The sequence below is a fragment of the Alternaria incomplexa genome, assembly GCF_024043165.1.
Source record: "Alternaria incomplexa strain BMP 0042 chromosome Unknown scaffold_3, whole genome shotgun sequence".
NCBI lineage: Eukaryota > Fungi > Ascomycota > Dothideomycetes > Pleosporales > Pleosporaceae > Alternaria > Alternaria incomplexa.
In genome coordinates this window covers 28,389-42,861 of record NW_026249852.1, presented here as the reverse complement: position 1 = coordinate 42,861, position 14,473 = coordinate 28,389, and the positions used below count along the sequence as shown (strand labels likewise).

The 14,473-nt window shown below is 53.5% G+C and overlaps 6 protein-coding genes across 6 annotated transcripts; 2 read left to right on the top strand and 4 right to left on the bottom strand.

Moving 5' to 3' along the window:
• Window positions 1-417: 417 nt before the first annotated feature.
• On the bottom strand, window positions 418-4,094 carry J4E90_002377 (uncharacterized protein; the record flags this gene model as incomplete). Its single annotated transcript, XM_051431957.1, has 6 exons — window positions 418-1,307; window positions 1,362-1,804; window positions 1,850-3,260; window positions 3,309-3,375; window positions 3,431-3,966; window positions 4,031-4,094. The coding sequence occupies 6 exons, from the start codon at window positions 4,092-4,094 to the stop codon at window positions 418-420; spliced, it is 3,411 nt and encodes a 1,136-aa protein (XP_051293379.1).
• Window positions 4,095-4,377: 283 nt separating this feature from the next.
• On the top strand, window positions 4,378-5,328 carry J4E90_002376 (uncharacterized protein; the record flags this gene model as incomplete). The annotated part of the gene is made up of 1 exon (XM_051431956.1): window positions 4,378-5,328. One exon carries the CDS (start codon window positions 4,378-4,380, stop codon window positions 5,326-5,328), a length of 951 nt encoding a protein of 316 aa, XP_051293378.1.
• A 17-nt stretch (window positions 5,329-5,345) lies between these two features.
• On the bottom strand, window positions 5,346-6,488 carry J4E90_002375 (uncharacterized protein; the record flags this gene model as incomplete). The annotated part of the gene is made up of 1 exon (XM_051431955.1): window positions 5,346-6,488. The coding sequence occupies one exon, from the start codon at window positions 6,486-6,488 to the stop codon at window positions 5,346-5,348; it is 1,143 nt and encodes a 380-aa protein (XP_051293377.1).
• A 752-nt stretch (window positions 6,489-7,240) lies between these two features.
• Window positions 7,241-8,839, bottom strand: J4E90_002374 (uncharacterized protein; the record flags this gene model as incomplete). Its single annotated transcript, XM_051431954.1, has 3 exons — window positions 7,241-7,584; window positions 8,077-8,692; window positions 8,765-8,839. 3 exons carry the CDS (start codon window positions 8,837-8,839, stop codon window positions 7,241-7,243), a joined length of 1,035 nt encoding a protein of 344 aa, XP_051293376.1.
• Window positions 8,840-9,395: 556 nt separating this feature from the next.
• On the top strand, window positions 9,396-11,113 carry J4E90_002373 (uncharacterized protein; the record flags this gene model as incomplete). The annotated part of the gene is made up of 3 exons (XM_051431953.1): window positions 9,396-9,551; window positions 9,597-10,368; window positions 10,416-11,113. 3 exons carry the CDS (start codon window positions 9,396-9,398, stop codon window positions 11,111-11,113), a joined length of 1,626 nt encoding a protein of 541 aa, XP_051293375.1.
• Window positions 11,114-11,261: 148 nt separating this feature from the next.
• Window positions 11,262-12,686, bottom strand: J4E90_002372 (uncharacterized protein; the record flags this gene model as incomplete). The annotated part of the gene is made up of 1 exon (XM_051431952.1): window positions 11,262-12,686. One exon carries the CDS (start codon window positions 12,684-12,686, stop codon window positions 11,262-11,264), a length of 1,425 nt encoding a protein of 474 aa, XP_051293374.1.
• Between the last annotated feature and the right edge of the window lie 1,787 nt (window positions 12,687-14,473).

The following is a 14,473-nucleotide window of genomic DNA, read 5'->3' as shown; positions in this document are numbered from 1 at the left end:
GTCGTAGTTACTACACAGCGGCGGGGTGCGGTTTGGATAACTTTGCGACCCAGGTAATTTTGGTGCGCGCTAGCCCTCGAGTGGGGACCAAGGGCCCGTTAGCTCCATGCGAGGTCCGCGCCAACACTTCAGCACAGTCACGCCCGTCTGGCTCGCAGGCTGGCCACGTCGTGAATTACTCATTACACTACAGTACACACACAACACGCCCAAACAAAACCAGTTGCCGCCCGCGAAACATGGTCTATCCAACACAACCGCAATGCGCCTGATCCAACGTGCACTAGATTGCCCCCATCCGTCTCGTCACATGCACCAGGACACCCTCAGCCCGTTGACGCCCATCGCACCAGGCCGCACGCCGCCCAGGGAAGGTAGACACTACAGCAAGACACAACATGTAAGCATCGGCTAGCTCTACGAGCCGCGCTTACCTTCACTCAAGTCGACGTTCGGAGTCTTGACTAACCTTCCGCTCGCCGAGACTCGCTTTTGCAGCCGCGCATCCCGTTCGCGCGCTCGTTCCGAAGGAGAGCTGCCGTTGCCCGCCATGATGGGCGGCAAAGACGGAGCTTTCTCTGCGCTGGGTGCGGCCTGACTGCCCACCATGGGTGCCGGCCGCTTGCCAGCACGCTGCTCTGCCTTGAAGTCAAGATAGCTTCGTGCCGAGTGACCGAGGGGAATGGGCGCTGGCAGCATTGGCAGCTCGGCCCCGTTTTGCAGCAGCAGCTCCGCTACGGGGAACGCTTTGCGGCTAGGCTGCGCTGTGCCTGGGCGAGCCGCTGAGCTTGGCGAGCTTGCTGGTGATGCCGTCGCTGAAGGAGATGCTGGGTCGGCGGCTGCAAGCGCTAGAAACACGGCGTGTGTGCCTCGTGATCGGTCGCGTGCGTTTGCATTTGCCCTCAGAGCTAGAGCGTAGAGCACGTTCTGAATGTCGTTCTTCTTAACCGACGCTAGAAGCGTCTCCTCTGGATTTGCGTAGTGTGACATGTTCGGTGTTATGGGTGCTACGTAGGCTCGATCGGCGTACTTTGAAGTAATGAAATGCAGCCTTTGCTCTCTTGTCGACATTGGCCCCGGCTTCAGCCCAGGTTCCAGTCTTGCTTCCCAAATGGAATTGCTGACGCGGTTGCCGATCTTGAGCAGTATCTCGATGATATCGGGAGTGAAGGACGTGACATCCAGAGTCAAAGAACGCACCTTTGTAATGTGGGTGCCGAGTGACCGATGTATGCCACTGCATTCGATACAAATGATGATGCCGAGGTTGATGGAAACCCAGTCCACCTTGATCTCCGTACCGCAATCTGCGCACATTTTGTTGCTGGAATCCGCGTCTCTTACCTGCCTAAGCAGCTTACCTTCATCGCCAAACGCCTCCTCTCGCCGGTATCCGCCAGGTCGATCACCTACTGTGGCATGCCGCGCCGGTGCCTTGGATCCGTACGTGTTTCGATGACTTGACATTGATGGACTCTTACCCGTGAGCACTGATGCAATATCTCGGTGCGTCTGTCCAGGCAGCGAGTCTGTTGATGGCCGATCCGATTTCCCTGTCGCCTCAACAGCTGTCTGCAAAGCATTGTTGACTGCACTGATCCACGACTTCATGTCTTCTTCATTGGTTGCCTGGTACACTCGCGTGTATTGGGGGGTGATGACTTCGAAGCAAAACCGGCGATCTGCGTTGCGCGCTTCCCTTACTGAGGCCATGCGGAGGTCAATTGGTTCCATGTGCAGCTCTAGACTTTGCTTCCAGTTGGTGTACTCTGAAAGCCTCCCCTGATCAAGGACGATCCAGAACCTGGATTATGTCAGCAGGCTTCCGACTAAAAGAGGCTATACCTACTTATGCCAGGCTTGCTTGTTCAAGCCCTTGGGATCCACATGGCTTCCGGGCCTGCTGAGGGCCCACAGAAGACCTTCCTTGCGGTGCGCACCCGAACCAGCTTCGGCCATTGCAGCGGGGTCCTTTTCTTCGAGATCTCTGATTCCCTTGAACTTGTCCGGCTGCGGGGCCGCCATGGCCAGGCTCGCCTTGGTAGCCTCGGGGCTCTGCGGTAACGCTATGGAGGAGGGAATGCTTGTAGATGAGATAGTCTGGGGCGGCATGACTGTGCTTTGAAACATGGGTACAAGACTGCCCTTGCGGCCAGGAGGCGGCTCTGGATCTGACCTCGACGTTGTTTTCGGCACACTGCCTGTTGATGCTGCGGGAGATGTGAGGGAGGGCACGGGTACCTCATCGAAAGTCTTTTTAATCGTCTCCAGCGCTCGTCTTTTCTCCTCGCGCTCGGTCCTCTGGATCTGAAACTCCTTGTCTGCCTCTTTGACCTCGCAGCTCAGGGCCTCTAGGTGCGGCAACATGGTCTCAATCTTCTTCGCCGTCTCAAGATAGCGTTTGGCTTGTGCATCGGCATATTGCGTAAGGTGGGAGAGCACCTCCTGGTCTTTCCGACCTCCATGCAGGTCCTGCATGAATGAGGAGTAGTCGAAGCGCTTCAGCTCAAAGTTGCGCCTCTTGGCTTGGTATTTTGAGTCGGTCTCGGCGCGCTTCTTCTCCTTCAGTGAGTCTTGCCGTTGGCCGAGATATCGTCCTAGGTATTGATAGTAGTCTTTGCTCTCCTCCTCAAAGTCCTTGCGTTTCGTCTCGGCCTGCTTGATGTCGATATTGTAAAGCTTGTATATGGGATCAATGATGAGTTTTTGGATGTTTGTGGAATTGGACTTTTCGTAGCCCAGAATCTCCTTCGCAATCTTGTCAAAGTAGTGGTCAATGGCCGGCTGCACTGCGTTTGCATTGGACGACGAGGCCTCTCTGAGCGCGTCCATGAGGTCGGCCATGGCATTGTTGCATGCGACCTGGGCCTCCATGGCGGACTCGGCGCGTTTGAGGACCTTTTTCCACCTGGTGCGCATGTTGCCCGTCTTCTGCTCGAGCGACTTCATCGTGGCGCGAAACAGCGGCCCATCGTCGGTCTGACTGAGGTCTTCACCGGGGCGTGAGACGTCGAGCTTGACTGAGGCGGTGCCGCTCGCCAGTGTGGTGGTGTGGCTCGGTACGAGGCCCAGGCTGTGCTCGGGGATGGGTTCGCAGATGGGCGATCGCGGAGGTATCGCGTCCCACTCGCGGTCTTCGCCTGCCGAGTCGCTGACGCGAGACTCTATCGACTGGGCCGAGGGGACGCGCAGGCGGGGAGGGACGCCGAGTTCGAGGCGCGGCGAGGGCGACTTTGGGCTCTGCAGCTGGCGCGGCGTGTCTGTTGTAGTCAGCGGATGATGGGGGCAGGGCGGGGGATGGTACGGACTCTGGACCCAGACGGTGAAGCTCGCCAGCGTCTCGAGGCGGTGGGCGCGCTGGTCATACTCGACGAACTGGAGGGGGTCAGCAGTTGCGGCGACGGAGTGGCAGACGAGGCGGGCTACACACACTGCAGCTGGTGCGCCAGCCGCCGGGGCGCGACTCGGGGGCGCGGGGCGGAGTCCATTTCCACGACCACTGGAACTGGACCGACGAGTGGCCGGCGGTGGAGTAGTCGCCAACCAGCTCGACCTGGGGGTTCTTGTGGAGGTTGGGGTTGGCGTGGAACTCGCGCGTGACGAGATTGTCGAGGTCGCGCTCGCTCGAGGCAAAGACAAACGTCAGGCCATGGATGTGGGTGTCGACGAGGCCCGTGGGGGCGCCGTGGGCCGTCGGGGGAGGCGTGTAGGTGGCGGGGACGGCGAGGTGCTGGCGCAGGACAAAGGTAAAGTGGAAGAGCAGCTCGTCGTCGCTGGGCAGGCGCAGCAGGAAGGCGGGCGGGCCATCGGCGTGGGGCAGCGCGTCGGGGTCCTGGACGAAGTCGATGAGGGCGTCGTCGCCCGGCTCGCGCTTGGCGGCATACCGGGCGGCGGGGAAGGCGTTGGGCGAGACGTGGAGCAGCGTGCGGTTGCGGGCGTTGGTGATGGTGAGGGCGGCGACGGAGACTGCACGCGAGGGTTAGCAGGGCGAGCGGGCGAGCGGGCGAGCTGGATCGAGGCGGCGGCTTACATCGAGTCTGGTCGCGCAGATAGAGGGCGCCTGCGTCGCCGGCCTTGCTGTTGACTGCGCCCATGCCCGCTGGCAGCAGCCCGTCGAGGCGGACGAGGGGAGGCGGGATGGATAGGCGGTCGGTGGTCTGCGCGATGCGCGGTGCGCTATGCGGTATGCGATATGCGGTATGCGATATGCGATATGCGATATGCGATGTACGATATGCCGTGATCTGTCGCAGTAGCAGCATTGGCGCCGTGGCTACTCCCGCGCGCTAGCGGCGGGCATGGGCGCACGTCCGCCGTCGTCGTCGCAGCAATTTCCCTTCACTCTGCACCCCCGCTGCTGCTTCCTCGACGCCCACCATGCTGCTCCCCACGCTGCGTCACGCCCTGCGCCAGCCGCTCGCCAGCCCGCGCGCCGTCCAGCGCCGCTGGGCGCAGGTGCACGACGTCCGCTTCCTCGCCACGCACGACTCGCAAGAGCGCATCCTCGCCAAGTACCGGGACAAGCTCGAGCACAAGGCGCGCCAACAGGGCCTCAAGGACCTCGACGAGCTCAAGGAGCAGTACAAGGACAAGATCGAGGAGCTGCGCAAGCAGGCCATGGTGCCCGGCGCAACCGCGCCCCTGACGCCGCCGCCCGAGACTCCCTGGCCCTCACCTCCGCCGCCGCCGCCCGCTGCGCCAGGCTCTCCTACGGCCCCGCCGCCGGGCGTCAAGACGCTCAACTCGTTCCTCGACCTCGCCAAAGTCCAGGCGCTCCCCAGCAAGGAAGTCCAGGCCCTGTGGCGCCTACGCCACGCTGCCAACCCGCAGAGCATCCACTTCGCTGTCCCCGCCACCACCTTCTCCCAGCTCCTTCGCAGCGCCAAACAGCACCCCTCGTTCGTCCTCCCTGTCCCCCGCGAGATACCCGCCGACGCCCCATCGGCCTCGCAGCAGCCGCCTCAGACGCAGCAAGCCGCCGAGCTGCACTATCTCCAGTTCTCCCACCCGCACGTCGATACCACCACGCTCATGTTCACGACACTGGCAGAGTTCAAGCTCAGGGGCGAGTTCGCCAGTCCCCACACCACCGTCACCTTCCACCACGAGCTCGCCGAGACCCACAACTTGGTCCTGGGCCAGGGCTTGGTCACTGAGAACAGGGGCGTATCCGTCGACGACGCCAGATGGCTCGTCATGTGCATGCAGAAGTTCTACGTGCAGACGGAAGAGGGAAAGGGCCGCAGCCAGCTTCTCGACATGTTCACCCGCGGAGACAGCGCATTCCAGGTAGAGCGACTGATAGATGAGGCCGAGAAGATATTGTGATTGTACACGCCACCCGTCTACCCTCTCAGCGGGAGCACATGCTGCACTAGACACGTCTGCCTACAAAGCGGGCATTCGGGCTTCTCCCGCGCCCAGTCCCCGATACACGTCCAACAGAAGACATGACCACACGTCGTCACACTCGGATCCTTCATCTCTTCCAGGCACAGCGTACATTTCCGATTGCCGCCGCCAATCCATCCCATTGTTTCCTCATCCTCCAGCTCGTATCTTGCCTTGTCCAACGCTGGTGTCTGTGTCCACTTTTGCACGTCGGACGGCGCCGCTGTGGGCACCGCCGACGCTGCGTCGAATAGTAGCGCGTTGTTGGCGCTGTAAGCATTGGGATCCAGAGACACTTCTGCGCCGCCACCGACAATGGCCGACGTGCCTTGCGGGTGGCCGCCACCCACTGCCGCTGTCGAAGAGGTGACAGTATTGTGCACGTGTAGGTAAGCCTGTACAGCCATCTGTAGGACTAGCAATACGCCCAGGACTTCGTAGCCTGCGCGATTGTCGCCCTCGGTCACCTGGCGCGTGAAGATGTACCGGAGCCCCCATATCCGTTTTGACAGGTGGTAGTAGCTCCCGGAGAAGTAAAACGTTGCCAACGAGAGAGCGTACACGGGTGATGGCGATGTAATGGTGTCGAGGTTTCGGAGTAGGTAGTTTTGTACGCGCATGCCCAACGGTCGCCCTATCTGTGTCTTGCTCCCACTCTGCTGTGCCTGATGCTGTGCCCGTGCCTGTTGTCGTGCATGCCACCGCAAATTCGCCTCGAGCTTTGCGCGCACTCGCCGCCTGAAGGCCGGCAATGCCCTCCCGAGCACATATGGCCCCAAGATGCAGCCAAGTATGTATCCAGCTCTGCGGCCCAGCGCCGGCAGGCGTCCGCTTTCGCTTTCCACCTGGACAATGTCTGTGTATTCCTCGCCCAGGGTCCGGTTCCCTATCAGCGTCGTCAGACCGAGGTAAAGGAGTTCTCCGGCTACACGCGTCTCGGACGCATACGTATGCGACGTGCGCGCGCCATAGAGCTTGCGCAACAGCGTCGAGAGCTGATCGAGAAGCACGCCGGAGAAGTAGGCGTCTTTCTGGTGCGAGCGAATGATGTCGGGAGAGGCGGCAAAGGGGTAGGCGTAGCGCGTAGAAGACGACATGCTTGTGTCGCGTACAAGAGTGACGGTGATCGCTGTGTTGTGTTGTTGCATGTCGCAGCTCAGCCACGACCTCGGCTGAACCCTGGAGACATCGCGTCACGTGTCGTTTGACTTGTGAGCACTCGCTCCGGCGGCTTATAGAACTCCGGTCGCGTTCTGCATATGTTACATCTAATGTATACACCAACTTACACCCTAGTCTGCTATGTTACCGTAGAAGCCTGTTAAGGCCTTGATCATCAATCTGCTTCAGACCTCGGGAGGCTGCAGCCCGCTTCCAAGGTTCTAGCGGACCATTGCAGTGTGGCGCGATCAATTCGCGTCATGTCTAATCCTTGGAGCGTCTCGGAGTTCACCTGGGCGTCATGGGAACCTGGAACTAGTACTTGAAGATGAGGAGCATGACGCGGTGGGACGATCTTGTTGGTGTGCAGTGTGGCAAACTTACAATGTTGACGAGTTCACCGGGACGAGCTTTGTTGCCCCACGAACCACATTATCCTGCGACGACATCATCAGATCTGAAACAAGCAAGGGAGGTAAGTCAATATACGTAAGCAGATCAACACACGGGTCTGTCCAAGACGCACTCCTCTTTCAACTGGCCCTGTGGATGGAATTCGAAACGTCTGATGCAGGCACATGGATACGGTGCAGATGAGGCATTGGGACATGGCAACATGCCTGGTCTTCTGACGACCAACTAAGAGATTGAAGCCCATATCTACATTCAACCCATTCGCTACATCATGTCATCTTATTTCGACTTTCTTGTTCCTCCATCCAATCCGCTCCTTGTATTCAGTGACCAGGTCTGCAGCACCCTCAAGATCTTCTTCAGGAAGCCAATCATGGCTGTCTTCGTATCCCTCCCACTTGACGAGGTAGTAGTTCTTCTCGTGCTCGTGAAAATGCGCCACGATGGCCTCTACAGCAAACTCTTCCGTTGCATCCGCTTCTGCATCGTCTTCGTTGTTGTGTTCGAGCGACTGTTGTCCCGGATACAATGTGCGCATAGATGTTATTCGGCTGCCGACGTATCCGTCCGATTCAAATTGCGGCGAAGCGGGTTGTGGGGGTATTATGTCGTCTTGGTCTGATGCAGCAAGCGCTGAATAATTAGAGGAAGACGCTGTCTGCAGAAAGACGTCCGCCACTCTGGAATCCAATGGAGCTGGGGAGCCAGAGTCTCGCGCGGAAAATGGAGCTGCCGTTGGAGCTTCTTGGAGCACGTTATCAGCAGACGGTGAAAAAGCGGGTATGATGGGGTGAAGTTGACATGGAAGAGTGCTCTCGATCCCGGATGGGCTAGAGAACGGACGATCTTTACTGCTGCCCGCATTCCCAACCTCGATTGCGAGCGATGGTAAGTCGCCTCTTGTAGATTTTGCATCATTGTCGCTGAGCGCTAAGTAGTCCACATCTTCTGGTTCGGAAGGTTCGGAAACTTCTGAAAGTTCCCGTCGAGGGACAGAGATGGATACTCTCCTGGGTATTGGTGATACCGAAAGAGCGCTGTTGGCGACAAAAGCTGAGCGTGTGGTGTTGGGCGATGTCTGCGTGGGTTGTCCGATGTGTTCGGTTGTACGATCGAACACCATAGGTTCGCTGTCTACCAGCTGCTCGTGCATGTCGTTCTTGAGCTGTCGGGAGCTTACGACGAGGCCTCTTGTTGGCTCTACACCTCTCGCCCTTCCCCTGCATTTTCCGCGTGTGGCTCTCGGTCGACCCCGTGAACGTGGGGTCGGCTCTACAGAGAAGGCGAGCGCGCTGAGCACGCGGCTCCCTTTGCTGGCGTTTGGCCCTTTGGCATTCTTTCGCAGTTGGCGACGCGCCAGGTCTTCGGCCTCGGTGCGCATAGCAATGGCCTCTGCCTCTGCCTCGAGCCTGAACTGCTCAGTTTCATATCGTTCCAGTTCAGCTAGAGAAACGAACTGCAGTATGCGTTGCAGGTCCACATCCTCAAGCTGTGTAAGGGCAATACCGTCCCGTGCACTCCCCGGTCCGCCCGTATATGTGACCTCTACGGTGTATAGCTCCCGCTTGAAGCGGTCCTCGGTCTGTCGACGATGGAGTATTCGCGTTCGTGCATTCGACATAGGGCAGACGTTAGGTAGTCGTGCGGTGACAGTGGCAGGCTCCTTGCGAACGCGCCATAACTGGTCGTACACCTCGGCGCCAGGCGTGTATGCTTCCCACTCCCACTGCGCATATCTTAGTAGTGTTTGGTTGTGGCGATTGTCTCACGATTGTCTCGCGATTTGGCGGTAGCATACTATTCGCGTCTTGCCTCTGCCTCGTCCTCTGCCACCTCTAGCGCTGCGACCGTCTCTGCGCCCCCTGCCCGACATGCCTATTCTGTAGATGGGTCTGAAGCGATGCACCGAAGGCCCGATTCCCCGCAAAGGCAGTAATTGAAGCCACAGGTGTCCGCGTCCGTCATGATGAGAGTTGGGCGGTTGGCATGTGGCGCGATTGAGCGGATCCGTGCTCAGGTGGTTCCTGGATTCTCCCGGGCTTATGTCAGCCACCAAGCTATACCGATTTCGGGTTTCGTACCATCTGGGAACCACACGCGCAGCTCTGATCGTTGGGCTCACACAGCGGAAACTCTACTGAACCGTTCAAATAGCTCGAATCAGTTTACCTAGAATGCTGAGCGATGATTTTGGCATCAGGCACATCGGCCGTAACTCAAGACCTCGGGAGTGAAGCTTACCTAGGTAGGTACCTACATAGGTAGGTAGCGTTCACTGGAGACGGAACCATCGAATAATCTTACTGCAAATGAACTAGCGTCACTTTAGCGTACATCCGTCAGCAACCCACAGCAAGCACTAAGTGTCAGGGCCTCAGGAAATATAAGCAGTGAAAATGTCCAGTAGGTAATCAATCATAGCGCCCAACATGTCTCATTCCACACTTGGATGTCAGATCGCCCCACGATATCATCACGAATACGATTCCAGCTCATCTAGCGAGTCCGAGCTGGGAATACAAGCTTCCGCCGCCGCCAGCTCTACTCCTCTGGAGCAGCAGACCACGGGTGTCAAGACTGAGACGGTGCATGGCACCTCCGCCGCTCCCAATAGGCTAACAACGCTGCAGCGTGGCCGCACAAAGAGTAGCCGCAGGATCGTGCAAGAACAGGCGCCTGCCGGGTTCTTTCACTCGTCCATGGCCGGTGTCAGGCTACACGTGATCAGGCTCTGGCTTCGTACAAATCTCATTCTCGCCATTGCCATCATGGCCTTTCTTTGCCTTTTCTGGGGTGCACTGTTTCGTCAAAATGCAAACGTGGGGGGTCTGAACATCTCCGTTGTAGACTTCGATGGCCAGCCACCGTTTACCGGGGTCGCACCCTTCGTGGGTCCGTTTGTCACTCGCACTGTTCGCAGCATTATGGAGGAAGATGGCGTGGTGCCTGGCTACACCTTTGCGTCTCCCGAAGACTTCAACAACGACTCGCTGAACGTACGCAACAAAGTTTACGACTTCCATGCCTGGGCGGCCGTCATCATCAATTCCAACGCCACAGCAATGCTCGATGCCGCAGTGAAACTGGGGAACGCGAGCTACGATCCCTTGGGTGCCTGCCAGATCATCTATAATTCGGCGCGCGATCAAATTACCACCTCGACTTACATTGTACCCAGTATTAACACCCTCCAGAAGCGCGTAGTCACCGAATTTGGCCGCGCGTGGATCGCACATCTTCTCCAGAACAACGTTTCAGTTACGGACATGCGCCTAGACATCGCACCTCAAGCTCTCTCTCCCGGCATTGAGTTCACCGTCAACGACTTGCGCCCCTTTGGACCGCCTATCGCTACACCCGCGGTTAGCATTGGCCTTATATACCTGAGTGAGCAATGTTCCTGTACGAACCGCATGTGACATATACTAATATCTTACACCGCTATTTAGTCATCATCTCCTTCTTTAGCTTTACGTTCTTCCTACCTATCCATCTGAAGTACCTCTCGCCCAAAGGTCATCCACCGCTGCACTTCTATCAGCTTATCGTGTGGCGCTACATCGCGACGGTCGCATCTTACTTCTTTCTCTCTCTCGTCTACTCCTTTGTCAGCCTCGCCTACCTTATGCCCATGGACCGTCCTACTGCCTCCCACAATCAGCCTGCCGGTAACCCTAACGCGTATGGCAGAGGTACCTTCTTGGTATACTGGATGGGCAATTGGATTGGAATGATTGCTTTTGGCCTTGCGAGCGAGAATATGGCCATGCTGCTGGGCTCCCCTTGGACGGCGTTGTGGCTCATTTTCTGGGTCATCAGCAATGTCGCCACTGGGTTTTATGCCCTCGAGCTTGCACCGAGCTTTTATCGCTGGGGCTATGGTTGGCCGATGCACAATATCGTCGAGCTCACACGGTCAATCCTGTTCGATCTGCATCCACGAGTTGGCTTGAACTTTGGAATCTTATTTGCCTGGGCTGTGGTAGACTCAATCTTCTTCCCGCTTTGCTGTTATTATATGAAGTGGAACACTGCGCGGGTTCGCAAAAATGCAGCCAAGGCCGAGGCGGATTGGCATGCCAAGATGGACAAAGAGAGAGAAGACCCCGGCCTATTAGCAAGGGTCACTACGCTCAAGGATAAATAGGAAGGATAGTGCAAGAACGTCGCAAGTCATGATCTTCCCATAGATCGCACGGAACATGTTCCCTTGTACCCCCCCAATCCTAGTCATCCTGAACACATCGCGGCAACTCACGAAAGGTAGGCCGAGGAACGCTCGATGCAAGCTACCTCTAGACTTTTGCCTTCCAGTCCCAGCCTACCAGCGACACCCTAGTAGCAAGTAAAAGACACCCTCCTACAAAGAAAGACAGACCCGCCCAAACATTCGCATACGTGTAGTTGCCATTGTGGCTCTGGATGATCGCTCCAGCTAGTGGCGGACCTGTAAAACTCGATATACTCACCACGGTGAAGGCCATGCCCATCCTCACCCCAGACTTCTTCAGATCTCTCTCCTGACTCATACTTCCGATTACCGCAGGCCAAAGCGCCTGGATAACGGCGCTCCCGCTTCCATATATGACAGCAAATATGTACAGGGTGACGATGGAGTTAATTCTAATCCATACGAACATCATGATACCACAGACAAACGCGAACGGTATAAGAACATTAAGCCCACCAACCTTGTCGGCATAGTAGGTCGGCAGTAGGCGAAAGATAAACCCCATGCATACTTGCACGAGAAGCAGATTGATACTTTGCTGGTAACTGGCACCAAGAACATTTCGCGCATAACTTCCAATGTAGAAGAAAGCGAAATACAACCCCCAGAAACTGAAAAAGGCACCAGCACAGTACAGAGCATATGGCAGTTCCGTGAAGCTCGCCCAGTCGACCAATGGACCGCTTTTCCTGGGAGGGAGCCGGGTACGGTACAAGCCGATGGTGATGGCATTCATGAGCAACATGATAAAGCCGATGATGCGTATCGTCCATGGAAAGCCTAAGCTGGGGAGACATTGCTGCACAATAACCGGGAATATGACGCCCCCAGTGCAGGACCCCAGCGCTGTGAAGCCCAGCGCAAAAGCACGACGCTTGACAAAGTAAGTGGAGACAAGGGCCATGGACGGACAGAATTGCAACCCATTTGCAATTCCCAGACATACGCCCTGAGAGAGAAAGACATGCCAAACACTTTTGCTCTCCGCCAAGGTAAAGATACCGAGTAGCTGAAAGCACGCACCAGCGATGTAGACCGGGCGAAAAAGTCCAGCGTCCGTAGCACGGCCTGTAAAAGTGCCAAGGAAGAAGAGAAGGAATACCTGAAGCGATCCAATCCAGGAAATGGTCGAAGAAGCTATGCCGAGTGTGTTTTCGTAGTAGGTCTGATACACGCCGAATGACGTGAAGAAGCCAAAGGTGGTCAGGATAGTTAGGTGCGTGCATAGGACTTGGGTCCAAGCTGTGAGGCCACCATCGGGAGCGGGGCCTGGGTCGAAGGAAGCTGCCGATCGACGCGAAAGTACGCGGGCGAGAGCAGGCTGGCTTGGCTTGTCGTGTGTGTGCCTTGCATCTTGATGGCGAGCTTCAGCATTCAGGGTGGCTTCTTGTATCTCAATGTCGCGCGCGCCAGGCCATGTCTGAAGGTTGCGACCCATGACAGTGTTCAAGTCTGCAACCTCCTTCGCGTCGACGCGTTGACTGGCCATTTGTGCAGGGTAATCGCGATAAAGACCAACTACGGGCGAAGAAAGACGTTTAATACCGTGGGGGATGCTAGTGAATAGAAATCTAGGACGTGCAGAACGGGTTGGTTTTCTTAAGCCTGTTAAGATTTAGCGTCTCCGGGAATAAGACAGTCGCAAAGTATTACCTAATGCACGTAAGCGCGTAGATAAGGTACGTAAGATAAATCTATCCAATATATAGTAGTAAAGTATAGTTCTTAGATATTTATTAAAAGAAAAAAAGCTTTTAAATAAATGTAAAAGTAAGCTTTTTTTAATAGATTTATTATAAACGTATATAAATTATAGCTAAGATTAATACTAGAAAATATAAAATATACTAAAATATAAATAAGCTAATATTACTATAAAATCTTTATTATAGATTTTTAGATTTATTAACTTACTAGTGTTAGGTCCTAGCCCCGAAGAGCCGGGGCTGACTTAGCACCAGCTATAAATACCTTAGAATTGCTATCGTAGCTTAGTAGCAATTCGTCTCTAGTCTTTTTAGAATAATACACCTGATTATAGTCTAATATCGTGCATCTAGTATTCTACTAACTCTATTATTTAACAACTAGAGTATAAATTTTACTTTAGTAAATAAGTAAAATTATACTATAGCTCTATATATAGTACTATAATTTTCTACTTCTAGTTTAAGATACTAATCTTTAAGTAGAAGTTTTATAGTCTACTTATAAGCTAGCTAGTATAAGCTTTTATTAGCTATATACTTTATACTATATATTATATACTTATTATATTACTTCTATCTTAACTTTTTTATTTCTATTTAGTATTATAAATATATAATAGTCTTAGACTTTATCTAAGTCTAGACTAGAATAGAGAAGATATAGATAAGATTTAGACTTACTATATAAACCTCCAGATTCTATATATAGCTTTCTAATCTCTAAGCCTTATAATATTCTATTAATACTTAGTATATTCTAACTCTAAGACTAGTCTATAATATTTATAAGGCTTCTTTCTTATATACTATATATAAGTTTAGAGATAGACTAGCTAGACTTAAGAAATAAAAATAGCTAAAGACGTAACTTTATAAGTAATTCTAAACTAACTATACTAAATAACCTAAGACTATAGAGAAGACTACGCTTTATTCTAGATACTCTAAGTCTAGAATAAATACTTTATCTAGCGCCTTAAGGCCTTAAGTACATAGTTTACTACTACGCTCTTCTCTAGTAATATACTATAGAAGAGAAATACTATTTCTACTATAGAAGTATCTATTAGTAGTTTTAGCGCTAGTGTAGACTCTTTATTTCTACTTTCTTCTCTATCTACGTACGTAGATAAGCGTAGGCCTCTTTAGATAGAAGAGCGCTTTAGAGGTAATAAAGTATACTTCTAAGTCTAGAAAGTAATAATTAAGTATAAACTAGTAATAGACTATAAGTTTCTTAGAGATAGAAAGTTATAGTTCTACTTTATTAATACTAAACTATCTTTTATAGTCTAGTAGTAGATTACTCTATACTTTAAGATAGATAGATATAGTATCTAGAACTTATAGAAGTTTCTTAAATACTTATTATTTTACTATTATAACGTATATAGTAAGAAGTAAGCTCTAGTATACTTAGATTACTTACGCTAGAGAAAGTAATAGTCTTTTATAGAATTCTTTATTATCTTTAGCTAGACTCTAGTATAGATAGATAGCCTCTATTAAGCTAGAGAGTATAAGCTAGAATAACTTTATAATACTTTAAATAACTATATAAGAGAAG